The 25,979-nt window shown below is 48.6% G+C and overlaps 1 protein-coding gene across 1 annotated transcript in view; it reads right to left on the bottom strand.

Moving 5' to 3' along the window:
* Positions 1-25,979, bottom strand: part of Tmtc2 (Transmembrane O-mannosyltransferase targeting cadherins 2) — a 391,877-nt gene that overhangs the window by 192,102 nt on the left and 173,796 nt on the right. The window contains exon 2 of the mRNA XM_075889238.1: positions 13,766-14,026. Within this exon, the coding sequence (XP_075745353.1) occupies positions 13,766-13,998 (233 nt within the window). The 5' untranslated portion in view covers positions 13,999-14,026. The remainder of the gene's footprint in view (positions 1-13,765; positions 14,027-25,979) is intronic.

The following is a 25,979-nucleotide window of genomic DNA, read 5'->3' on the forward strand; positions in this document are numbered from 1 at the left end:
GCGCGAGACACCTTTTCACACGGTCATCTAGTGCTGCGAACACTTTCGCCATTGTCAATTACGTTTAGTCTTGATGCCCTCTTAAAATGTGATTTCAGTAATAACAATGCAGTATATGATCCTGAGGGACGCCGTAGTAGAGGGCTCCGGAAATTTAGACCATCCGCGGATCTTTAACGTGCACCTACATGAAAGTAAGAACACGGGCCTCAGACATTTCCGCCTCTGTCGCAAATCCGGCCGGGATTCGATCCCGGAACCTTCTATCAGCAGTCGAGCGCCGTAAGCACGTGACGTGTAAGGCTAATTTTGGTGTTCCAGCTCTCGATTGCTCGATACTGTACGTTAAATAAGCCCTGCTATAGCCCCAAGTTAATCCTCGAAACGGCGTTGTTCACAAACTGATTACCAAGTTTCGCAACTTTAAAGGCTCTAATTCAATTTCGAGATGAACGAACCAATCGAGCGACCAATCGAAACAAAAACAATTTTGAAAAGTGGAGTTAGCATACACCACAACTCATCTCGAAATTGGAAAGGGCTGACCGTAATAGGACAATATATTTTTGACCGTACAGGTATTGCAAACTATAGAGTATTTTTCGGACGGGTTTTGATTCCGTCATATTGGGCTATTAACCTTAGAGTTACGTATACTCAACAACTAAACAAACAGTCTTACGGGGGGTGCACACGAGAACGCTCGGTTTGGTGCAGATTTCGTGAACTCATTAATTCCCGTCACGATATGCAAAAGCAAGAAAAACATCGGCTTAACACCTCAAGATGGCGGCGCACAGACGTCTTACGGATAATAGTCTGCGCGGCAAAATCATCTAGTTCATCATCATCATTAGTGAGGCATTTAGTTAATCTACCCTAATTACGTCTCAAGTTTCTCTGTCTTCAGAGGGAACCTACATCTATTCATTTGGTCGGGAAACAAAAAACAGCACGACCTTAGATGGGCACTTGCCTTATCTTTTCGAGCAGTGGTCCCTGCTTTCCATCTGGCTGCTAAAAAATGCATGCGTCGTCGTATAGGCCATTCCACCGGTACTCCGCGGTGCCCTTTTGCGAGGCGAACCCAATTTTTTTTTTCCCGCAGTGCCCAGGGAGCTTTGCATAAAGCGCACGAGCCAAAGACGGACGCTCGAGAGGCCCTTCATTACGCTTAGCCTTGGCGCCGAATGAGTACAGCGAGCTCCACGAGACAATAAGCTCGTTCAGCGCGCAAGCATTTGTCTTAACGAAATTTCGCCACGTTTAAGGTATTTTCAGGTTTTTTTTCGTGTTTTCTTTTCCTGAGAAAGGGTAAAGAGGGAGTGTCTTAATTGTGCACGTGTTAATCATGCGTGCCCTGGAGGTTTAACAACAACAACAACAACAACAACAACAACAACAACAACAACAACAACAACAACAACAACAAAACGGCGTCGGGTTTCGTTCACTGCGTGATTAACCAGCGTGAAATAAATGACACGGCGGATTACAAAGCATAAATGTACGCAAAAGCGACAACCGCAACACAGTCTTGTGTTCAGTGATATTCAGGCAGGAAAATACAATGTGGCGAATCTTCGTGAGCGGAAGTGACACTTGCACGCAGCATCAGTCATGCAATGAGACAGTTTATAGGTAGTGCAGAGGTGCTGTTTTATTGCGCGTAAATAAGAGAGCATAGCCAGCGTCTCTATGCAGTCAGTCAGTGCTAGACATTGTACGAGTAATTACGGTAGGTTTGGTACAAGCTATTAACGTTTTTGTCTGCTTAGTTCGCACCGCTAACAGCACGCCTGTCTTATTTCCTCTGTCCAAATGTCTTAGTTCCTCTATCCGGAGACATCATGCAGAGCTCACCTTCAAAGCTCGCGCGCGAGGCAAGCAACACAAAAGTGTTTTATGCCGGGGTCTACCAAGACTTTAGTGACGTGCTTCCATCACGAAAATGCCGTGTCAAAAATACACATGATCAGAAGACAAAGGAAAGAAGTTCTGTCAACGGGAGTTAGACATACGACGTCTTGGTCCACGACAAGAGGTGCTGGGCACGATATATCCACTGCGCCAGGGTTTCTTTTTATCATACTCAGTACACGGTTTCTTTTTTAAATGCTGCACACCTGTGATGTGGCCATCGGAAAACTTCCTTCAACAAGCAGGCACCGCTAAGGAATTCCAGTTAGGCGTTAAGCACTATTACCCGTCGCTCCAGCTGTCGCTCCGAGTTTACGGCAAGCTACGCACAAACAACTCACCGCCATTCTACCATCTTACGTAATAAAAACTGGCAGGTAAAACAATATACATATAACTACATGGCCGCTTGCATTGGAGAAAGACGTCTCAATCGTAAGAGAAATCGAGTCCAACAAGCAAGCAAACACCGCATCCTATAAAGATTACAGAGGAGAAACAAGTGACCAAGAAAGGAGGAGAGGCAGAAGCGGGCAAGAGTACGAATGAGAACAAATATAAATTAAAGCATTGAAGACGAAGGGATGCCGAGGACTGCGAGGCGTCGTTCATCAAGTCTGCTGACAGGAGGGAGGTTAGGGAAAAAACAGCGTGTCTAGAACTGCTTGTCGGGGTCAGTTAGCTCATGTTATATACCCTCACACAACGAAGCCACCCGAATCACTTGCTTTTCATTACGCGTAACGCCATACTCGCAATTTGAGCGGACAACTTAGTACTAACTCGTTGCAAGCTTGCGAACGCAACTTGGACGTAATTATGACTGAGGTAATTTGAGTTTCTCGAAGCGAAAGCGGCTCTAGAAATGCGGCACCGTTATACTGCTCGCCGCGAATGCTGCATCGCGACGAAGAGTAATATAAATATAGGGGAATGTAAAGAAACGAAAGAGAAAAATGTTGCTCTTTGTCCCCTCCGACTCTGCGATTCCCTGTAAGCTGTGAAACGCTTACAAGCGACGGGCCTGCTGGCGGCCTTGATGTGTCGACGCTTGAGTCGCCAATTACTCACTGCGAGTTTAGTCTTCGATGACGGCTTATTTGTTTTCTTTACTTTAGGTAAGACCTTCAGACGAGCAGAGTACAGCCGTCGCTATGAGACAGCGCCGATCGTGAAGAAACGGTCTGTCCATATACGCGTCAACTTTTTCTTTTCCATCCAGTCGACTTTACTCTCACGCGCACAGTAAACTGACAATGTCGTAACGCGACGGCCAATAATCGAACGTCCGTGTAGGGGTTCATTGTACGAGAATTTTTTTTGTTTACACTCATTTTTTTTCATCCAGCCAGAGCCCACGCAACCCAACCACCTTGTTTTCGTTTTTTTTCTACGACAACAAGACAATAGCGACCACACCTGCGGCACCTACAACAACACGACGAACGGAAGAAAACAAAAACGCCTATCTGTGCATATGCAAGCGTAATTATAAGATGAAAAGGAAACAGTAATAGCAGGAAAGAGCATGAGTGATAACCGTCACTACTCAAAGAAAAAAACACCTACCTTTTCTGGATTAATCGAGAAGAATGGGCAAAAACTGGAGAGTAGAACAAAGAAAAAGCCAAGACTAGATAACAAAAAACAACGCGGAACAAAATGAACACACTTATAACATATACGACTTCATCAAGAATAATGACATACACTTACATTAGAAGCATTGTTACAGCATTTGCAAGCTGCTTCGAACGGCACACACTCACACGCACAGCAGCAGCACTTGAATAACAGAAACCACGTAACTATACGGCAAACGTCACTGGTAGATCGAGGAAAAAAAAGTTTCCGTCTTCGAAGGAATACTTTCATGATTTCTGTAATGGACGACCATAGGAACGAATGCGAAGAACACACGCCATGCTGCAGTGTAAGAAATTGCGCACATCGGCTGTTATACAAGCCCTTCGGCAATCTGCGGCTGAATCAATGGCATGGCGGCCTGCCGAAGTGCGCAAGGAGAGCTGTCAGAATCGGATCGACTCTATTCGACCCCAGCAGTGGAAAGCGTGGAACTGATCAACCGCTTCTTAAAAAATATTAGAAAAAAAAAAAGCTCCACCAAGCGAGAAAATAAGAACTGGAGATTGCAACGCGCAATCGCATAGTTGTAGAGCAATATGCCACTTGAGACAAGCCGGCTCAAATGCGTTGCTTTATAGAGAGACGGAAGGAAGAAAGCATGTACTGGCAGGTTACAGAGATTTCGTTACGCCTGCTAGCCTACATGTGAAGAAAAAAGTGAGGAAGCAATTGAGAGAGAGAAAATGTGAGTCTGCCCGGAAAGAAGGATCAGAAGAGAGGAGTGTTAACTAATTTAGGAAACCTGCTGTGCTGGCTGCCCTACATTGAGGAAAGGGGCAGCAGAGTTCAAAATTTAGAGGGAAAGAGGGAGCGGGGGAGCAGACTCTACATTGAGGAAAGGGGCAGTGGAGTTCAAAATTTAGAGGGAAAGAGGGAGCAGACTCACACGAAATGACACTACACACAGTCGCAATATTCACACATTCGTCCATAACTGACGATGCAAATCTGTTGTCTTCAGGTGTGATGCAGCATATATCCTAAATGCGTAGCTATAGGTTAGCCGCCTTCACGCATTGCAGATCTATAGTGACGGCCTGAGCTGATGAGTGGCGAGACCAGGTTTTTCAAGCCATTTTCTCCCCCCAAAAGGCATTTTCTTCCTTGAATAAGTCTGATGATCCGAAGAAAATGTCATTTAATTCCGATCGCCAAGTTTGTTAAAGGTACATAACATAGCGGGCGTTGTGTGTACGCTAAGTGAACACAGTGACAAAGGAGGTGAGGGAGAGGTCTTTGCCCAAATGTGTGGAAACGCTGAGACGAAATCCCAAAGCCCAGGTTCGCACCTATACTCGGTCGGGAACGGATGTCCCGCTCAACTACGCTCCGATCGAGGCCCAAATACACAGCTCGAAACGAAACGTGCCGCTGGTCTGCTTCGGAGCCAACAAGTCGAAGAACAGGCACAGCGAAAGAGAGAGAGAGAGGCAGCGAAAGAAAAAGAAAAGGCGGCTGGCCTCCCCGCGCAAGCCGGAGGAAGGAAGGAACAATCGGCCGCGCGAGAAGTGGTTCTCAAGCGTCGTACGTCAATCACTCCTGCACTCGCCAGACACGTATCTCTTCTACGCGCCGAAGGGGTGTGTGCGTGCGATGCAGAGAGGAAAGGAAGGAAGAATGGAAGCGCAGCAGTGCGTCTCAGACCGGCTAATTACGGGGTCGCAACAGCGGCGTCAGAATCGAGCCGTGTTTTCACACTGTCCCGCGCGGAAGCGAGCGGGGTAATGCTATACGAACAGGGCTCGCGAGTATCGCATGGGCTTTTTTCGGACAACGCACCACCGCCAGAGAGGTGTTGCGCTGCCGAGCCGCCGAGAGGACGGAAGAAAAAGCCAGCCTTACGGCCCGAGCTGGGAAGGGTAACATACGCAGTGCTGCGCAAGAACGCTCGTCCATGGGGTCATTTAGTGCTGTTTTTTCTTCACCTCGCCACGGGCGAGATGGCTGCCGGGTGAACGGTCGTGCACACGCCCGACGGGGCATGCGCAGTTTGGCTTACGCAGGCGATGTGGCGCTTGTGCAGACTGCTGTGACAGGCGGAAATCTTCGCCAGCGTCAAATGTTAGTTCGTCCGCTCGCTCGTTTCTTCTAGCAGGTCGCCCACGGTCGCGTTTCACGCGGACGCCTCCTGAAAGCAGGCACGTAGCAGCTACCGGAACGCGAAGTTTGACACGATGGTTCCCGGGCTAAAAACAAACAAACAAAAAACCCACAACTCACTCCTTCACAGCATCTCTCGAGAAAAGGAGAAGCGAGGTGGGAGGATGGGGTGGGGGGGGAGGGGTAGGCATTTTGCTGGAAGGTCGGGAAAGCGAAAAAAAAAACAATAGCTGGCTCCGCTCCATACGCCGCGTCCACAACGTGAACTTGACATTCTCACGCGAAGTCGCTCGGCCGGGCATTCCGAATGTTCGCCATGGCCAAATACCAGCAAGCTCATAATCTACTGCCTCGAAGTTGCTCGTCAAACCTCCCGTACTTTCGGGCGAAAGCATCTAGCTGTATACAAGGCAACTCGAGACGTAAAAAGCACAGTCCTTTACTGCCAGGCGAAAACGCCATCGGCTCATGCATATAATCTTTACTTCGCATGTGTCTTCGTGTCTGTCGTGTTTTCTATTCTGATGCATGTGTTTCTATCGACTGAAAGGGCCTGTGGCGATAGTTGATCGACAGTACACAAACAAGCAAAGGCCCGGTCTATCGCCCTCCAGGCAGAGGTATCCTGTGCTTGCTTGCTGTTGGTCACTTCAAGTCTCCATGCATCTCCCGTTTGAAACAATCGCTTGTGTAATGCTGAATCGATTAGTCTGTATGTGTGCGTGGGTCGATTCCCCGTGGACCGCTCAGGCAGGCACTGTCCTGCCCATATGAGCGCGGGAGGTGTCTGCCATTGATGAGAATTGAAGTTGTGCCGGTTTCCCGATTATCAGGCACGGGGCAGTGGAATACTTCGCATCACGGTGTAAGAAATATTCTTACACCATGCTCCACATCAGTTTAGATCGCCTGGGGTTCGTAGATGTGTACCCGTATTTAAGAGCTCGTTTTTTTCGTTCGTTTGTTCCCCCCCCCCCTCGTTTTTCTCGTATAGAAATATAGCGGTCCTAACTGGAAATTTTTACCTGCCACCTTAAGCTAGTTAGCAAGAAAGAAATTAGGCACCAAGGCACTGCGCAGGTGTGCGCAATGGTTAACGCGTGCCGGCTGAGAACAGGTATGACGTGCGAACGATAATTGATTGATATGTGGGGTTTAACGTCCCAAAACCACCATATGATTATGAGAGACGCCGTAGTGGAGGGCTCCGGAAATTTCGACCACCTGGGGTTTTCTTTAACGTGCACCCAAATCTGAGTACACGGGCCTACAACATTTCCGCCTCCATCGGAAATGCAGCCGCCGCAGCCGGAATTCGAACCCGCGACCTGCGGGTCAGCAGCCGAGTACCTTAGCCACTAGAGCGAATGATAATTTACGCGGATGGGAAAAAAATAAACTTTATTCAGACCCTCTACACGATGTGGCCATCTGCCTCCTAACTCTCGTGCCGTTACTGGAAGATCGAGCTTCCTGTTTCCATCACGGGCGTTCTGGACAGGCAGGCAGTAGTTGAGGGATCGATCGTCGGATTTAATGACAACCGAGCTTCGCAACTCGTCGCCAGTAGTCGAGACGAGGCGTCCGGAAAATTGGACGAAGAAGCGTATCTTGAGGAAGCGCGAAAGGGGAACGACGTGGCCCAGCTCTGAGAGGCTCTTGACACGGACGCTTCGTCTCCAGCACTGCCCTGGAACAAAATTGCTCCCGCACACGACCACCTGACGAGGCAAGCGAGCCACCCTCCCAGGCGAAGCCGCGTTACGGCGCGTGGACGTCGGCACGAAACGGGTAAGCATGCGACGAACAAGAAGCACGCCACCGATGCGAGAAGCCTTAAACCACGGCCGGCATGCCTGGTTCGCCGCGTCCAGCTAGCCAGGCCACGGTTCTTCGAGGAGCTCGCCGCGAGTGCCACGCACTCGCTCGGCTTTCCGTCATCCTTTTCCTTGTTTTTCTTCCACGTGACCCCACCCGACGTCTCCGGCGAGAGGAGAAGCTGCATAAGTCTCGTCATTCGTCTTCATTCAGCGCTCCTCTGACACCGAGACCCTGCGGCTCTTTTCTTGCGGACGACGACGAAGTCGCCGAGCGATCCTCGCAGCACCGCCTCTCCCCCCCCCCCCCCCCCCGGAGGGTTGGATTCCTACAAGATACACACGCACGCACCACAACGGGTAGCGAAGGTTCTCTAACCTCAACGGATGAACTGCGATACTGCATGTAGCTGCTTCGACGGAGCGAACTTCGAGAGCAACCCGCGGGGCGTGCCGATTTCTTTACTCTCCGGCCGTCTTCCTCATCTTTCTTGTCTCTCGACCGTCCATGACGGGCGTGTTCCAAGCTGGCACTCGCCAATACGTGCGCCTTGGTGGGGGCCCTCCAAGGCGAGCCTTTCTCCGTCAGTATCGAACTTCCATCGATACGCGAAAGAATCGACACCATTTTCTGGAGCTCCGCAAAATCTGTTCGTTTTCGTGCGGCGTTTATTCTATTTATCTCGACTACAGTGTCAAAAATTAAACTGTGGGCAATACGGGACACCTGCAACCATAGTATAAGTTGAACGCGGAACATACACAGTGACGTTACGTTCGCGTTGTTCACCAAAACCACCGTTCTGTCTCCAAACACTCTCCGTGTCCAGCACTCCCACCTTTCACACTTATTTCTTGGCGTCACGTGAACATAAATGCAACGGGAAAATCAATATTATTGACCGCTCAATCCGACCCCCGTGAGAACCTGGCCTGGACGTCCATCGGACAGCGTCGCGTCCATATAGTTTGACAAATGGGCTTCGATTCGCCGTGCCCTGGTCGCCCTCGTTTCATGCGAGGCTTCGTAGAACACCACGAAACGACACGACAATGAATCGCTTGTATTGGACAGGCGAGCTTTTGTAAACGTTGCCATCGCTCCTACAAAGGTAATATAAAGGATGATGGACAACCCAGTCACTCGACTGATATCCAATGATGAAAATGTCGTTTTTATAATAGGGCCATGCAATCGTTACCAATGGTTTATGTATCACTACCACCAACACTAACCAGCTCTCCCGAATACTGGTAGCTTGCACGTAAATACGGTAATTTAGATCACGCGTCTTAGTGAGGTGGCCTGTTGAGACTGTATCGCAGAGCCCTCGGGTTAGGGCGATATAATTCGCCACAAATCTTACACCTTCATAATATGTCACACACTGCAGTTGATAAGGCCAATAAACTGATTTGATTTGTGGGGTTTAACATCCCAAAACCACCATATGATTATGAGAGACGTCGTAGTGGAGGGCTCCGGAAATTTCGACCACCTGGGGTTCTTTAACGTGCACTCAAATCTGAGCACACGGCCCTACGACATTTCTGCCTCCATCGAAAACGCAGCCGCTGCAGCCGGGATTTGAACCCGCGACCTGTGGGTCAGCAGCCGAGTACCTAAGCACTAGACCACCGCGGCGGGGCAGATAAGGCCAATAAAGATGTCGCAAAATATAAAAATGAAATGCGAACGTCTTCTGAGAGTTCACGCGATTAATGTGTAATGTCAAGCGCGTAGCCCCGGATCCATGTAAGGTTTGACATCGCACAACTATAGATAACAAAAATGATGCATGCGATTTCGCTACACAACGTCAACCTCCGTCGCTGCCTCCAGTGGCAAACGGTCAGGAGGACAGTGAAGTCTATACGTCACCATCAATTTATCTCTCTCTCGGTCCTAAAACAAAAATAACAGGGCAGTTATTGCGACCGTTGCCCGAGGTGACACTTTGTTATAAATGACAGCACCGAAAATGTTTGCCCTTGACGGCAACAACAATTTCGTGATATCCGATATCTGAATTCAAATATTTCCGCTATCTGGGACATGGAAAGCAAGACTATTTTTTTTTTTTTTACTGTTAGATTTCCGGCCACGTACATTATACGTAAACACGATGCTAAATAGAAGCTGGATAACCACAGAAAAACGCCAAGTCTTTCTATGCGGCCTACGCGCTTTGTCAAGTTGTACTATTCACAGGTTTTTGGCCGTGTATACAGAAGTTCACCGTTATATTTGCTTGTGAAAAAATAAACACTCACTGGCATACTATCACTCTACTGCAATGACTTTGCGCTGGTCACCATCATCGGTACTAGAGTCCACTCGTGCGAGCGCACACACACACACACACACACACACACACACACACACACACACACACACACACACACAGCACGGAAGAAACGAACAAACAAAAGCACGCAAGTGAGAACGTACCACGCAAGATGTAATGATGGAACGCAAAGTGGGCTGATGGTGGTGGAGTGTGTAGAGGTAAGAAGGGGGAGATGGCGGGTGGACGTCTCCAGTGCCTTTTTCCTCGCACCTCGAGAAGACGGTAAACGCTGCCGCGCGCAGAGGAAGAACATCGCCACCGCTGGCGCAATGAGGCAGAGGAAGAAGGGGAGGGGCTTCGGTTGTTACCGCATCCCGGGAGCCGATTGCCAGGCGGCCCGTTCCAAATGAATCGGTTCGACCTCGGCACCAGAAGAAGAGGAGCGTCCGAGCTGTAATCACACACGACAGTGGGCCCCGAGAGAGATCGCAACGCTGCCGAGGGGGGAGCCACCTACCTATCTATACCGCGGCTTCTGTGGGCACCCAGAAGAGGGGAAGCCCCGGATGGAGAAAGAGGGGTACACACGCCCAAGATTCGAAGTGCGCGCGGAAAACCTCCGATGGTGGCATAGCAGCCGCCTCGACCGTCTTCCTCGTTGGCATCGTTTGTATGCATTAGGAATACGTACTATTCGAACCAAAAATGAACTAGAAACGAACTTGGGGGATAAAATAGGACCAAGATAGACGCACTGTCACTAACGCCTCTGAAGAAAACATTCGCTATGTTTGAACGCGTGCGTTCGCGTCGCTTTAGAATGAAATCGATTATCCGGGCCAGCCATACGGGGACATTCAATTAGAGAACCCCGAACACAGAGCAAGGCTCGCACGTCCGTTGATACACGTACGGCTGCAACCAGTGCCGAGGAGGGAAACAAACAAACAAAAAAAAAACACGGGTGCGTAACTCTCATCCACCGAGAGTGCGCGCCCGGAGCTGCAGCCAACCGAAGGAACAATTTGTCTCTGCCAAGCGCGCGAAGACCTGAGCTTCTCGAGCAAAGCACTTTTTACGAGCGGGCGTTTTTTCCGCGGTTTCACTCATTCTCCCATACATCTGTCTCTCCTCCTAGTTCTTTTGTGCCCGGCTGCGCAAGTGCACTCGATGAAATAAAGAAACAAGGGCCTCGTATACACTGCGAGTTTCAGCGAAGGCGAACCACCGCAGTAACGCGCCTTCACGTATGACAACAAAATGGCGAACCGAGCGAGTATTAACACAGAGAGAGATAGATGGATGAGATGCGAAAGGCGGGCACGTTAAATGGATGATAAATATCTAGTTCGCCACCCTACACTGGGGATGCGAAGAAAGGAAAGTGAAGAAGACAAACGCACAGCAAGGGAGAGTGTGTGTGTTTCTTAAAAGCACGCCTGTGTCAGAGCCGTTCAACGAGCCTTGTTGATCGCAGAACGCTCAGTGGCGCCTTCGTCCTTTTTCTATGCAAGGATCGCATCCTTCAAGATACGGAAATTTCGAAAACGCTCAGAGATCAAGACGACACACCAACAGTGTACGAGCGCAGCACCAATTTTTGCTCCCCTCGTGAATGTTTTTTTTTTTTTTTCATGATCACGGCCATTCGTCAAGCTAGGCATGATCTCCGCTAATACAAAGGCTGCAGGTGTTCTTTCACTGCAGTATTTTTAGCACGACATTTCGAAACAAAGAAGCAGTATAGGCGACACTGTCGTACGAGGACGAAAGATAGGAAATGGAGAGATGTAAACAGACGCACGTCCGGTTTGCTACCCTGCAGTGGAGGAAAGGGTTTTAAAGAATAAATATAGGAAGGTGGAGCTATCGGTGTGGGACAACTGCGCCTGTTCATTAGACGCCTACAAGTTATCAATTAGCCAAGTCTATTTTAAAAAATTTCAATGGTCGCAACGTTTTTTTTTTTTTTGCCTTCGACGCGTAGTGTCACGGTTCCAGGAACCAATTTTCTGAAAAGAAACTTCATCGAGTTTGTTTAGAAACGTGTCGATCGTCGATGGCGTAAGCTTGAGTAGATGTGAGGCGGGGGAGCAAGGAAGCGAGCATCTCAAAGCTCCTCGGTCAATTGATCCGCACAGTTACAGCAGGCATGAAGGGATGGAGAGGGCTGCGAAGGACACACTAGATAGGCGAAAACAATGACGGATGGCCGTGTCTAGATGCAGCCTTACTATATAATGCTACCGCAATCGTGCCTTAATATGAGCATAACTAGCTCTTCTGCAACGTTCTCGAAAAATGGATTGATGCAGTACAAAAATTCTCGGAGGCGTCTCTTGCGTGTAATTGATACGCGTATTTTGGGGCTGCATGCTCGTACCGAGTATAAGAGCACGCAACAAGTGGTGGCCATGAAAGCTAATCGAGCATGGTCGTCGAACTGTGAGGAACTGAATGTCTGAGGTTGCGTGTGAAAGTTCAGCGACGTATGCACGGGGGCTGCGCGAGAAAATGAGAGACGAATGGGATTTACTGAAGCAGAATGTTAACACGAGTGTTCTGCCTGCTCGTGCACCCAAATCGTTCTGATTTATGTCTCTTTACCAAATTATAACAATCCAGGGTAAAAAAACAACAACAAGGGGGAGTCATGTAAAAACCGGCTTAGCGGAAGTATCAGCAATGTTTTTGTCGCACCAATATGGCTTTAAGCGAGAGAAGCCAAAGACAAAGATTACTTAAAAACTACGCGCTCATAAAACTGAGATGCATACAGGTTAATCCCTTATGGATCAGATGCATCGATGGTGCAGTGGCTAGTTGTCGACGACTACAATACGCTGGTACGTTTCGCACGCATCAATTCGCTTTATATATACAATAACATCACAACGCGTGTGTGATTATATCGTGAGAGACGTTCGGTCATCATATTAATTTGTTATCAGCAAGCCCAACTACAACTTGAAAGTAAGTATCAATAGAATGAGCTCCCAGTTGATTGCTCAGGCGCAGCAGGGCTTGCACAATAAATTCCATAAAGGTAAACACGAACGTAACGATACACCTATTCATGTGTGCAACTGAAAGATCTTCGAGGAGAAGCTTACAAATGCGTACTGCAAATGTATTGCTAAAAGACAAGCAGGGAACTATGACATGTATCCATCCATGCCATGGCACTAAACGAAGTTTGCAGGCAGTGCATTTGGGAGAGCAATGCATGGAACGAAAACGCCGCAATATAGGAACAGCGCAGGTCTATGCATCGCAGGACCAGTGGCATGCACAGAAAATATTTAGAGCACCGCAGCCACACACATGCGCGGATGACGAGGCAAGTAAGCGAAAGTAGCTGCGGGAAAATTGCAAGGGAGTGATGTTCCCAGTGGCGCAGACGAAATGAAAGACCTTAACATAGAAACAAAAACATATGGCTGGAAGTGTGGAAAGGCCAAAGCTACATAGTTGGAAATGCGATGCGTTCGAGAAATGTTTTGGTGCTAGCTCCTAAGTGTCCATCCTCCATGCTAGTATACCAACATGGCCCGCTCTTTTTTTTTTTTTTTTAGACTGCAGGAATCTCAAACGTCAATTTTTTTCTCTTTCTAGCTAATATTCTGGCAGTCGAGAAGCGTAAGCCAACTACTCAATCTCTACTTGAAAACTTGTGCGTTCGCGCAGATTTGAGTCAGCGGAACTTTCGAGGCGCCATCGCTGCGCGAAGTGAGTCGAGAAAAGTAACGATGACGAACATTCTGTGTCCCGCACACACAGTTAAGGGAAACTACGAATAACAAACACCACACTTCTCGGTCTCAAAGCATCTTTTGCACATAGCTGCTTCAAAACACGACGGTCGCCACACTTTGCAATCATCCACCGGAGTTCAGAAGCGGCCTGTTGCCGGCAAAGTGCGGCCAAGATCGAAAGGCAAAAAAAAAGCTAGAATGAAGCGGGACAAATGCATCTTCGCACACAACTCACCTGTCATCGTAGGCGAAGTCCGCGTCCAGCGTGTTCCAGTAAAGCAGACAGGCCCATCCGGAGACGAGCGCCACGGCGCCGTAGTAGTCCATGTTGCTCAGTTTGCGACCGTGCCGCGACTGCTGCTCACGAGCCTGGTGCGCCGCTGCCGCCGCCGGCTGATGCTGGTGCCCTCCGCCAGGTGCCGCCGCCTCCCTCCGCGCATGCGCACGCAGCACGCTGCGGCCCGTCATGGATCGGCCAATGGGCGCCCCCCTCGGGCTGTGCACGAAAGACGAAAGAAGACGACGGGGCATGAGTGCTGCGCGCACTTTTCTCTTGCGTTCTTTTCGCGCGTTTCCCTTCTTACATTCATTCTTTTCTCTTTATCGCTTTTAGTGCCTCCAAAAGAGCGTGCACGAGGACGCGCGCGCCAAGCACAAACCGCCGCCGCCGTCGCGGTGGTGTGGTGGTGGCGGCGGCGGCGGGGAAGTCGAAAATTGGCGCCCAAAGTAGGGCCTGTCCTTTCCGGACCAGCCTCAGAGGCGCCGAAGAAGCGACGGTACCCCCCCCCCCCCCCCTTTTTTTTTTTCTTCGGCCCACTACTGGCCTCTCCGAAGAAACACCACGCGCGCACGAAAAGCCCTTTCGAGGAAAGCAGCGTTTTGTAGGCACCGCCGGAAGGGGCCAACAGGGGTGGCGGAGTGAGGAAAACATGCATGCATGGGTGAAGGAACGGCAGAAAGATCATCGACGACGCGCCGTTGCAACTCGAAGGAGCAACGTTCGTCTAGCGGTGTTGGCGTTTGTCTCCGCAGCATCAGCTAGTGTGCGAAGTTTATTTTTAACGGAACCACGATGCAACCAACCGCGAGTGTCCACGAAGTTGTGTTCTGACACACTGTAAGCGTGAAGAAAACAAATGAAAGTAGGCTGGTCGTGAACTTTCGACACGTTCTCATAATAGGCTAGGGTGCGGCTATACTCAGAATTGCGTTTGCTCTTCCTGTTCACCTCGAAGAGTGCGCGCATCGGAAAAGGGGAGGAGGGAGATGGAGGGGAATAACTCGGGTTTTAATAGATACTAACGTAGTCGTTACATGTAAGCGTTAATCTTTGCTTCAGAGTCCTGTTAGATTTACTGTAAATAATTGGACTTTCAAATTGAGATTGAACATATTTTGATGCGAGAGGGCAGAGCGAAGAACGTTACATAAGAGTCGTATAAGCATGAAGCTAACAAGAAAATATTAAAATGTCTTCGAAGTCCTTGATAATTAGGGACAAAGAGAGAGGAACGAGTTACGTTAAGGTCAAGTGTCCCGGTCGTTCGTTCTGTTCTCTGTTTGATTAGGCTTCTAAAATAATAATAAATATAATCCTCCCTGCTATCAGTGAACATTACAAACTGCTACATTGGTTGTATTTATGCACTGAGCTCCGTCAGCATGCTGGGTTACAATTCACGTCAAGGTAAGTACCACAACGTTTTGTGGATTCGGTCTTCTGCACGGGATTCCCGCTCGAATCTGAATTCAGAGTCAACGAGCATGTCAAAACAGATGCGTACAGAATGACCTTGGCGATCGCATTCAGCACTTTAAGGAAGTATATTACACTTATTAATAATTACATTTCACTTGACGTAATAAAGAGATAGTGTGACGCCATATAAAAGGATGGGAAGTTAATCAGGTTCTGGCTGAATCACTACCTTACACTGGGAAAGGGTGATGCGGGCAAGGAATGAAAAAAAGAAAAAGAAGAAAAATAAACAGAGAGAAAGCGAACTAGTGACGATGCACACACATGTACGATAGTGCTCATTGCACAGCTACATATGGTAGCAGAAATAAGTTGTCTTTAAAAGCATAGCAAGGCTCTACCCCTTGATGTTACCTAACAAAAAAAAAAAAAGCTTAAGAAACCAAAATAGCTTAATCTATGCGTATACAGTTTTCTTGGTATGTTCCGTGCATGGTGGCAAGAGAGCTGAAGTTCGGAATCCAGAGGTATTCAAGAGGAATAACATAGGACAGCGTGGCGTGTACGACAGCGCCTTGCTGTACAGTGACCGTTACAAATAAGGACTTCAGTGCTTGTTCCTGTCTGTCCTGGACGGTGTTCCGAGATGCCGCAGGAACGGAAAGCATTCCAAACGTCTATAGGAAAAGCTGAAACAGTAAGTGGTTTCAACGACGGAGGTTCACACACGTTTACAAAAGGGAACAAAGAATAGAAGAGGTGTGGGGCGGGAGAGGGACAGGATAGGCACCGCAGGTGTACGCAGAGGACCGAACGCGCAGGAATAGACGCGCGGTGGACTAAAAACAGAGGTTGGCTCAGGAAGCGACGTCGAGAAAGCCTGGCATTTTGTCGGTCGGCTTCGCCGTTTCCCCCGCCGAAAGGAAACCGCAGACGGTCGCAGTGGCGCCGGCGGCCCATTAGCCGATCACCGGCCGCCTGTTGTCGGCGTGCGTGGTCGTTCGCAGCCACTAGGGTCCGCTGCAGGCGAAAAACACGTGTCCGAGGAGCGACGAGGGGGCGTGTGCCCGCCTCATGGCCCGCGGTGGGCCATCGCGACAAATTTCCGCTCCCCATTTCTCTCTCCCATCCGCTCCAGCATTTGCACGCCTGACGCTGCCAGTAGTAGTAGTAAACAACTTTATTAAGGCAGCTGACGGTTTCCTAAGTGGCGAGGGCTGTCAGGCCATGCCTGGTCGCCACCTCGTCAGCGCGTTTGATGGCCCGGAGCTGGGTGTCCAGGCTTGTGGTCGTGAGGATTCTCTCCCAGGCCTCACTTGAAGGTGACTGTCCTAGGAGGTTTGGTGGGGGAGGGTCCTTGCTGCATCCCCAGATGATGTGATCCAAGGTTGCGGTCTGGGTCTTGCAAAGGGTGCACGTAGATGTGAATAAGGCAGGGTATATGTGCCTGTATATGTACGGGGAAGGGAATGAGTTCGTTTGAAGCCGCCGCCAAGTGATTTGTTGAGCTTTGTTTAGTTCCGGGTGCGGGGGTGGTCTGGTTTGCCTTGATAGCTTGTAGTACTGTGTGACTTTTGCTCCTGACGAGCGTGTAATGCTTCTTTAAAGGGGACCCTTTGAGAGACAAACGATTTTTCTCGTATCGGCGAATTTCTCTTTCGTATAGTGCCGAAATCACCACTCTCGGCGCTCGAAGACGCTTGGTAGGCGATAAAACGTGCAAGAAAAGAAAACGAAGGTGCCGACGCCACCGTGGAGTTCCCACACCAATCCAAACGCCGTGACGTCGTAAAATTTAACGGCGTCTACTGGGGTCTACGTGGCTCCTAATCGGTAAAGACTAACTGAGATGTCCTCTGAGATGTGTTCTGAGATGTCCTCTAGGTGGCCAGAGACTTAACGCAACAAGCTCACATGGATTTCACTGAGCCAATGTCACCAGAATGTCGACGCGAAATCGAAGAACGAAATGTGTAACCTTGGTTTTCCCCTCTATTAACATGCGCGGGGTGGCACAGTTGACGAGATTCATGCTTTTAGAGGACGGTTCATTGATCTAAGCCAATATACAGATTTCATTTGGTATGTTGAGCAAAAGTTGTTACACGATTCAGAGTAGTTGGTACTCTACTATGGAAGAGCAAAAAGCATTCCTGTGCGCCTCACATTTCATGTGGCCGTCATAGAGAAATATACTTTCGTAAAGAGTTGCCCCTCGAGCCTTTGTGTTGAGGATAAGTTGATAACTATTTAGAGTACTTGGTACTCCACTACGGGAGAGCAAATAGCCGTCCCGTCAAGGGAGGAACGATTGCAGCAGCAGCTTAGTGGCTCCAGGATGCCCATGCTGGTTTCTACTAGTTAGCCCAAACATCTATAATAGCCACCTCAGGGGAACCTTGAAGACCCAAGTTTAGCATCGATTGTTTTTTAAAATAAAAAATTATTTATTTGTGCAATTCTCCACATCGGCTCTACAACGTGTCCCGCTGAGGATGTTTATTGCGCTACCACAAAAATCAGCAGTCTGACTAGAAAGTGTTGTCTTTCTGCACTTGTTTTGCACAAAGTGTACACATTCATGTGGTATAGATGTATTCTTTTTGTGGAAGCATGGGCCTAGTGGTACAGACACTCGCTTTCGGAGCATGAGGGTACGGGTTTAAATTACAGCTTGGAAAAAAAAATGTTGCTTTTTATATGCTGAAGACATTATTGGGTCTGACCAGCCGCTCGTGGCGCTGAGAGCAGCGCAGTATAAACTCGGCTGCAGCCCCCTACCGGAGTGTCCGCTCTTTACGTAAGTATGTTTCGCTATGAGGCAGTGTCGACAAAAAATTACGTCGTGGTGATCGGGGACAAATTGTGGACAACGGTTGGCAGCGTTTATGTTAAAAACAAATGTTTAATGATTACGAGTGCTTTGTACTCATCTATGCTAACATCATGGTATGTGGGGTTTAACGTCCCAAAACCACCATATGATTATGAGAGACGCCGTAGTGGAGGGCTCCGGAAATTTCGACCACCTGGGGTTGTTTAACGTGCACCCAAATCTGAGCACACGGGCCTACAACATTTCCGCCTCCATCGGAAATGCAGCCGCCGCAGCCATGCTAACATCATTAAGATGATGTTAGCATTGGAAGAATGCTAACATCATCTTAATACATAAGAAAGGAGATGACAAGGACTTGAAGAATTACAGGCCGATCAGCTTGCTCTCTGTAGTATACAAGCTATTTACAAAGATAATTGCTAACAGAGTAAAGAAAACATTAGAATTCAATCAACCAAAGGAACAAGCAGGATTTCGAACAGGCTACTCAACAATCGACCACATTCATACTATCAATCAGGTAATAGAGAAACGCTCAGAATATAACCAACCACTATACATAGCCTTCATAGATTACGAGGCGTTTAATTCAGTAGAAATATCAGCCGTCACGCAGACACTGCGGAATCGGGGCGTCGATGAAGTATATATAAACATCCTTGAAGAAATCTACAGGGGATCAACTGCTACCGTAGTGCTTCATAAAGGAAGAATCTGAATACCAATCAAGAAGGGTGTAAGGCAGGGGGACACAATCTCCCCAATGCTATTTACCGCGTGCTTACAGGAGGTTTTCAGAAGGCTAGAATGGGAATAGTTAGGGATAAGAGTTAATGAAGAGTACCTTAGTAACCTGCGCTTCGCCGATGACATTGCATTGCTAAGTAACTCAGGGAACGAATTGCAACTCATTATTACGGAGTTAGACAAGGAGAGCAGAAAGGTGGTTCTCAAAATTAATCTGCAGAAAACGAAAGTAATGTACAACAACCTCGGAAAAGAGCAGCGCTTCGAGATATGTAATGGTGCACTTCAAGTTGTAAAAGACTATGTCTACTTAGGGCAGGTAATAACCTCGGAGCCAAACCACGAGATTGAAGTGACTAGAAGAATAAGAATGGGGTGGAGCACATTTGGCAAGCACTCTCAAATTATGACAGGTAGATTGCCACTATCCCTCAAGAGGAAGGTATATAACAGTTGTATCGGGCCGGTACTTAGACGGAGCAGAAACCTGGAGACTTACAAAGAGTGTTCAGCTTAAATTGAGGACGACGCAGCGAGCAATGGAAAGCAAAATGGTAGGTGTAACCTTAAGAGACAAGAAGAGAGCAGAGTGGATTAGGGAACAAACGGGGGTTAAGGATATCATGGTTGAAATCAAGAAGAGGAAATGAACATGGGTCAGGCATGTAGCGCGTAGACATGATAACCGCTGGTCATTAAGGGTAACTAACTGGATTGCCAGAGAAGGCAAGAGGATTAGGGGGAGACAGAAGATTAGGTGGGCAGATCAGATTAGGAAGTTTGCGGGTATAAATTGGCAGCAGCAAGCACAGGACCGGGTTAACTGGCGGAACATGGGAGAGGCTTTTGTCCTGCAGCGGACGTAGTCAGGCTGATAATGATGATGATGATGACTTTGTACTCGACTAAGGGAGAGCAGTGAGCCGTCCAGACAACTATAGAAATGTGTGTTTCGAAAAAAGTGTTTAATGAGTTAGAGTGCATAGTACTCTATGGGATGAGACGCTGCTGGGATGCCGATGAGTGCAGACGCGTGCACATCGAGCTCCGTATGTTCTTGTCTTTTCTGTATGGTTCAACCCCTTGAATCGTCCAGAAATTGCCACAGGCGTGTAGGGGAGATGCTCCGGTATCGGTGGACTCCAGTTTCACTGAAATCGGACCATTTTTCTTGTTTTTACGGCCACTTCTTCGTTCGCCCATGTGGAGCCTTCGCTACCTCTAGCGTCCAGTAGAGGAGCGGCGGCGACGACGCCGGGAGACGCTCGCCCGAAGACGACAACCACGGCGTTGCCGCGGTTGCTGACGGCTATGGACTCGACTGGGGAGTCGCAAACAGCGTCCGTACGACAATCCGAACCAGGTTTGGGTGAAGAAGTCATGGACTTTGCCGCGCAAAACCGGGATGAAGCAGCACTGCCTGGGAACTGCAACGCGGCGTCCACGCACGTCGACGCAGATTTTTCCGCCCCAACGGAGACCGACCGCACAGAGGAGGGATGGCAAATATCCCAATCGCTCAGAGCGAAGAAGAAACAGGCGAAGGAGCGGAAATTTCAACAAGGAGGGGACTTCTCCGCAGGCAGCAGACCTACGACGGACAACCAGCCAAAGCACCGGGGTCGACCTACAAGACGGAGGCCCCCAGCACTACCCAAGGACGATCTGAAAGTAGTCTTCCGACCTCACCAGGGACTGCCTCTGAAGAATGTGACCACCCAAGCGATCTCCGACGCTATAGTGGAGGCTTGCCAAGGAAAAGTCAGGTGGGATCAGTTTATTCTCCGCATCCGACCGGGGTCCAACATTGCGCTAGCGTCGACTCCAGACACGACCGTCGCGATGGCGATGAGAGGCGTCACGTCTTTGAATATCAACGGAAGACCACACCCGGTCAACGTCTACGTTACGGCAGGTGAAGGAACCAAAAAAGGTGTTATTCACGGTATAGAGCCGCACACCCCGTCTGAGACCATCAAAGCGAGCATCCGTTTTCGCACCCAGAGCGTGACGCTGGTCGACGCTCGGATGTTGGGAGACTCTCAGAGTGCCGTCTTGACTTTCTTCGGGGACATTCTACCAAGATATGTTTACTACAGAGGAGGTGAGAAGGAGTGTATTCCTTTTCGTAACACCGTCCAATTCTGCCGAGCGTGTGGGGAGGTTGGCCACCGCACCGACGTGTGTCCGCAACCAGACTCACCCGTGTGCCATACCTGTGGAATGCGCAACCCCGAAGTAAACCATAATTGCACTCCGACATGCGCAATTTGCACGGGAAACCATATCACTGGAGACCGCAGTTGTCTGAAACGCCTCAAGCCTATTCGCAAGCAAGCAGCGAAACCACCTAAAAAACCACACAAGCCAGCCCCTCGCTGGTTTCAGTCGGAGGAAGAGGAATCAGAATGGGAGTACGGACGAGGCGGGACCCGAAAGAGCCGTTCCAGAACCCGCACGCCGTCGAAAAACCGTGCCGTGGAGACAGGACAACCAGGACAGCGGCATCCAAAGTCGACTTCGACGCCGAGAGCAATCTCCCAGGACAATCCGAACGCGCAAGCCCTTCCGAGAAGCAAGCCACCGGGGGCGTGTCCTGCACATAGCAACCCACAGGCGGACGCGGTAAGCTATGTACAAGCCGTATCTCCCACGACCAAACATAAACCCGTTACACCAACGATCACAGAACACCCAGAATACAAGCGGGTAGTAGCTGAAAACAGACAACTTAGAACAGAACTACAGGAGGTTAAGTCTCGAATGGCGCGCCTGGAGTCACTACTAAACCAGTCGAGCAACACACAAAGCCCGGCGAGCACACCTGCTGTCTCGCAGCCCGTTGCGCAGCCCGTGGAAACGCAACCACCATAAACACCGCCGATAGCGTTCCTAGTTCAACAAATTAAACTTGTTTTTGCCAAACTAGGCCAGATGGAACGCACCATAAGCGACTTGAGTCAGGCGCAGAATCCTCGCAAGAGATCTTGTCAGAGCCCGGGTGCCCCCACCAGACAACCTAAAGAAAGTGGAATAACAGATTCCGAGAATACCAATCATGGCTAGACACCGTAACAATAAAAAGACCGAGCAAACGAAAATATGGCAGTGGAACTGCTGCTCATTGAGAACAAAACTTGAAAATTTCAAACAATTTATTGGAGCATCTCCAATCCCTCCTGATATAATCTGCCTTCAGGAAGTAGGCAAATTTCAGATAAATCTTAGAGGGTACATAAGACATATTAACCCAAAGTACCCACAAGTGGCGACATTTACCAAAAAAGATATAGCATTGAGTGTCAGCTACGTGAGCAATGAGGCAGTGCAACACCAGATAATAACAGTGTGGCCCAAAAAACGTGGAGGACCGAAAACAGTGGGGGTCAATATATATAGCCCACCTAAGGAGAGACGAGCCGACTTTGAGAACATTATAGCACATGCGATGGGTTTATTGAAAGAGAAAGACAGGTTAGTTATCATGGGGGATTTTAATGCGCCACACAGAAATTGGGGATATAAGCAGGACAGCCCTAAGGGCAAACTCCTTGTAGACCTTGTTGAACGGTATGATCTCCGCCAACTTACACAACCAGACCTACCGACACGGGTCGGGAATAGCTTAACAAAAGACACGTCACCGGACTTAACGTTTACCAATTCTGAAGGAAACGTCTCATGGGCGCACCTCGGAGAAAACTTGGGAAGCGACCACTACATTCTCGGAATAACTATTAATGCCGCCACGACAAGAAGAATGGGGAAAGCGACAATATCTGATTGGAACAAATTTAGGGAGAACGTAGGAGACCAAGGGGAAATAATAGATCTAGGTAACTGGGTGACACAGATAAAGGAGGCACACAGGAAAGTGACAAAGGAAATAGAAACAAGCGTGGAAATCCCAGCAGTCGACAAGCACCTGCTACATTTGTGGGACGCGCGGAGAAGCCTCACAAAGCGATGGCGGAAGCAAAAGCTTAATCGCAAATTGAAGATAAGGATAGCTCAGTTGTCACAGGAAGCCAATGACTACGCACGTCAACTAAATAACAGTAACTGGAGGCAATTTAGTAACTCACTTAGAGGGACGTTAGGAACCAAAAAGACCTGGCACATCCTGAGGAGTATGATCGATCCAGGGGCAACAAAAACAATGACGAACAGGGCTTTCAGAATTCTGGAGAATGAATTTAAAGGTAACGATGACGCACTTATCTACGAAGTCAAGAAATTATATGTCGGACAAGACGCATGTGAAGTGGTACATGGCAAATATGCAGGAAAAGAACAACCAGAGTTAGACGCTCCCATAACATTTGAAGAGGTTTATGCGGCGGCCCAGTCTTTCAAAAAGAATACCGCCCCAGGACGAGACAAAATAACAAACTCTATGCTTAGAAATTTGAGTGATGCGGCCCTTCGACGAATCACGGATTGCTTTAATGAAAAGGTATGGGTAGATGGAGGAAACCTTCCAGTAGAATGGAAGTACTCAAACATCATGTTAATACCAAAACCAGGGAAACCAAGAGATATTAAGAACCTCCGACCAACCTCCCTTACCTCATGCTTGGGTAAGCTTTTTGAAAAAACAATATTGACTAGATTGGCAGACTATGTAGAGAGAGAGGGTCTGCTACCGGTGAATATGTTCGGTTTCCGACCACATGTATCGGCCCAGGATGTTTTCCTGCTGTTGCAAAATGACGTCATGAACCCAAACAGAGGTTCAAGCGACGAATTCGTACTAGCACTAGATATCAAGAAAGCATTCGATACAATATCACACAAGGTGATAATGGAAGGCCTCGAATCGATTAACTGCGGCCAACGAATATATGAGTATGTCCGGTCATTTCTGACAAGCAGGAAAGCTACCATTTCTTTAGGCTCGGTTACATCTGAAACCTTCGACTACCCAAATAGAGGCACCCCCCAGGGAGCCATGCTATCCCCGATACTATTTAATATCGGCCTGAGAAAGCTCGCATGTGAGCTGGAAAATATAAAAGGTCTAGGAGCAGCTCTTTACGCAGACGATGTCACCTTATGGACAAAGGGTGGCTCTTATGCGGACAAAGAAAACGCCCTCCAGGAGGCAGTAGATAAAATACAAGCTTTCGTGACAGCTGCAAGAATGCAATGCTCGCCGGAAAAAACTGAAATGGTTAGAATTAGGGCAAGATACGCAAAGAAAAAGGACTTAATACCGGTAGCAGTACTGCTGGATGGGAGACAAATCAGGGAGGCAGATGTAATACGCGTGCTTGGCATGTGGATACAAGGAAATTCGGGAACGTCACACACACTACAAAGGCTACGGGGAACCACGGCGAATGTGGCCCGGATGATCAGGCGGATAGCAAATAGCGAAATGGGACTAGAGGAGAAAGAAACCATTGCACTCGTTCATGCATTTGTGATCAGCAGAGTTACGTACGCGCTACCGTACCAGACAATGACAAACCAGGAGACAAAGCAAATAAACACAATAATAAGGAAAGCATTCAAAGCAGCATTGGGGATTCCGGAAAATGCCAAAACCGAGAGGGTAGAGAAATTGGGCATATACAATACCTTTGAGGAGTATGCGAATGCGGTGCTTTTATCTCAAAAGGAAAGGCTCAATTCAAGCTATCATGGGAGAAGAATTCTGGAAAAGATGGGATATACATTGCGACCGCTATATTGTGACGAGGAAACGGTGCTAATAGATGCGGAAAAACGCACACATTTAACTGTGGCGCCTATTCCCAGAAATATGCATCCGACGTATCACGCAGGAAGGAGGAAAGCGAGAGCAGACTCCTTACGCAAAGCATTTCAGAATAGCTCAGAAGCCGTCTTTACAGACGTCAGTAAAGCGAGCAGAGGGTCACATGTAGTGGCAATTGTAGCACAAAATCACACCACAATGGCGTCGGTTAAAACTTGTTTCACACGAGTGGCAGAGGCGGCAGCAATAGCCATAGCCATATCCAACGCAGAAATCAGGGGAGAATCAGTGGTTGTGCTCTCCGATTCACAGGCGGCATGCCGAATGTTTCTCCGAGGAACGCTACCTAAAATAGCGTATAAATTTTTAAATAAACCCATAACAGGAGACCATCACATTATATGGTGTCCTGCTCACGAAGGTTTGGAGGGGAACGTCGTGGCAGACCGTATAGCTCGAGGCATCACCAACCGAGCGGCGGCAGGCCACGACGTTGAACCTTTTTCCAATTCGCGTGACATCCTCCTCCAACAAAGGAAGCAACGAAAGGAATATGGGCTTCCACATAAGGACTTGAATAGCCAGCAAAGCAGGGATTGGAGACGCATACAAACCAAAAGCTTTCCCAATTTGTACCATCTAAGTAGAATATATCCCGCAAGATATAAAGACACCTGTCCGTGGTGTTCACAAGTACCAACACTCAGCCACATAACATGGGAGTGCACCCAGAGGCCCACACACATCGACAGCCCACACATCACGAAGCAACCACACATGTTTCACAGGCAGTGGGAGGCATGGCTTGCGGACGAGGACAGGCAGAGCCAAATAGCTTTGCTTGACCAGGTCCAGCGAGCCGCTCGTGCCAGCGGAGCCCTGGACTGAGGGCCCGACCAAACTGCCTGCATTTCAATTTTTTTTTTCTGAATAAAGTTTTTTCCTCCTCCTTCCTCTATGGGAGAGCATAATGCCGTCCCGACCACAACCCACGTCTATCACCGAGGACGCGGCGACCGTAGTGTAAGTTGGAAATCGGGATGGCTGTTTAGAAAAAGTTTATTCTTTCATGGGACGCAACAAACCTAAGAGACAAGCGTCTGCATAACAGGCACAATAACAAACAAAAGACTATCAGCGGACACAGATTTTGCCTGCAGCGTCGTACACGACAACTTCGGTGCTGGCGCGCGTACAGAAATGCGACCCTCGAATGTGCGCGGGTGACATGCGTATTCGTGCGTGCCACTTTCCAATAACTGATGATCTCTCGACTGTGTGCTTGTAAGCGATCAGCTGTTGCGGATAATGGCTATTTTGTTTTTAAACGAGAGCACTTGTTATTCCATGTTGCCACATTTTATTGCGTTATTGCGTCCTGCATATGAACACACGACTTTAGTCGTTAGTATGTGAAGAACGTGAATGACTGTCCTATTTTC

This window comes from Rhipicephalus microplus, chromosome 3 (assembly GCF_043290135.1).
Source record: "Rhipicephalus microplus isolate Deutch F79 chromosome 3, USDA_Rmic, whole genome shotgun sequence".
In the NCBI taxonomy this organism is placed as follows: domain Eukaryota; kingdom Metazoa; phylum Arthropoda; class Arachnida; order Ixodida; family Ixodidae; genus Rhipicephalus; species Rhipicephalus microplus.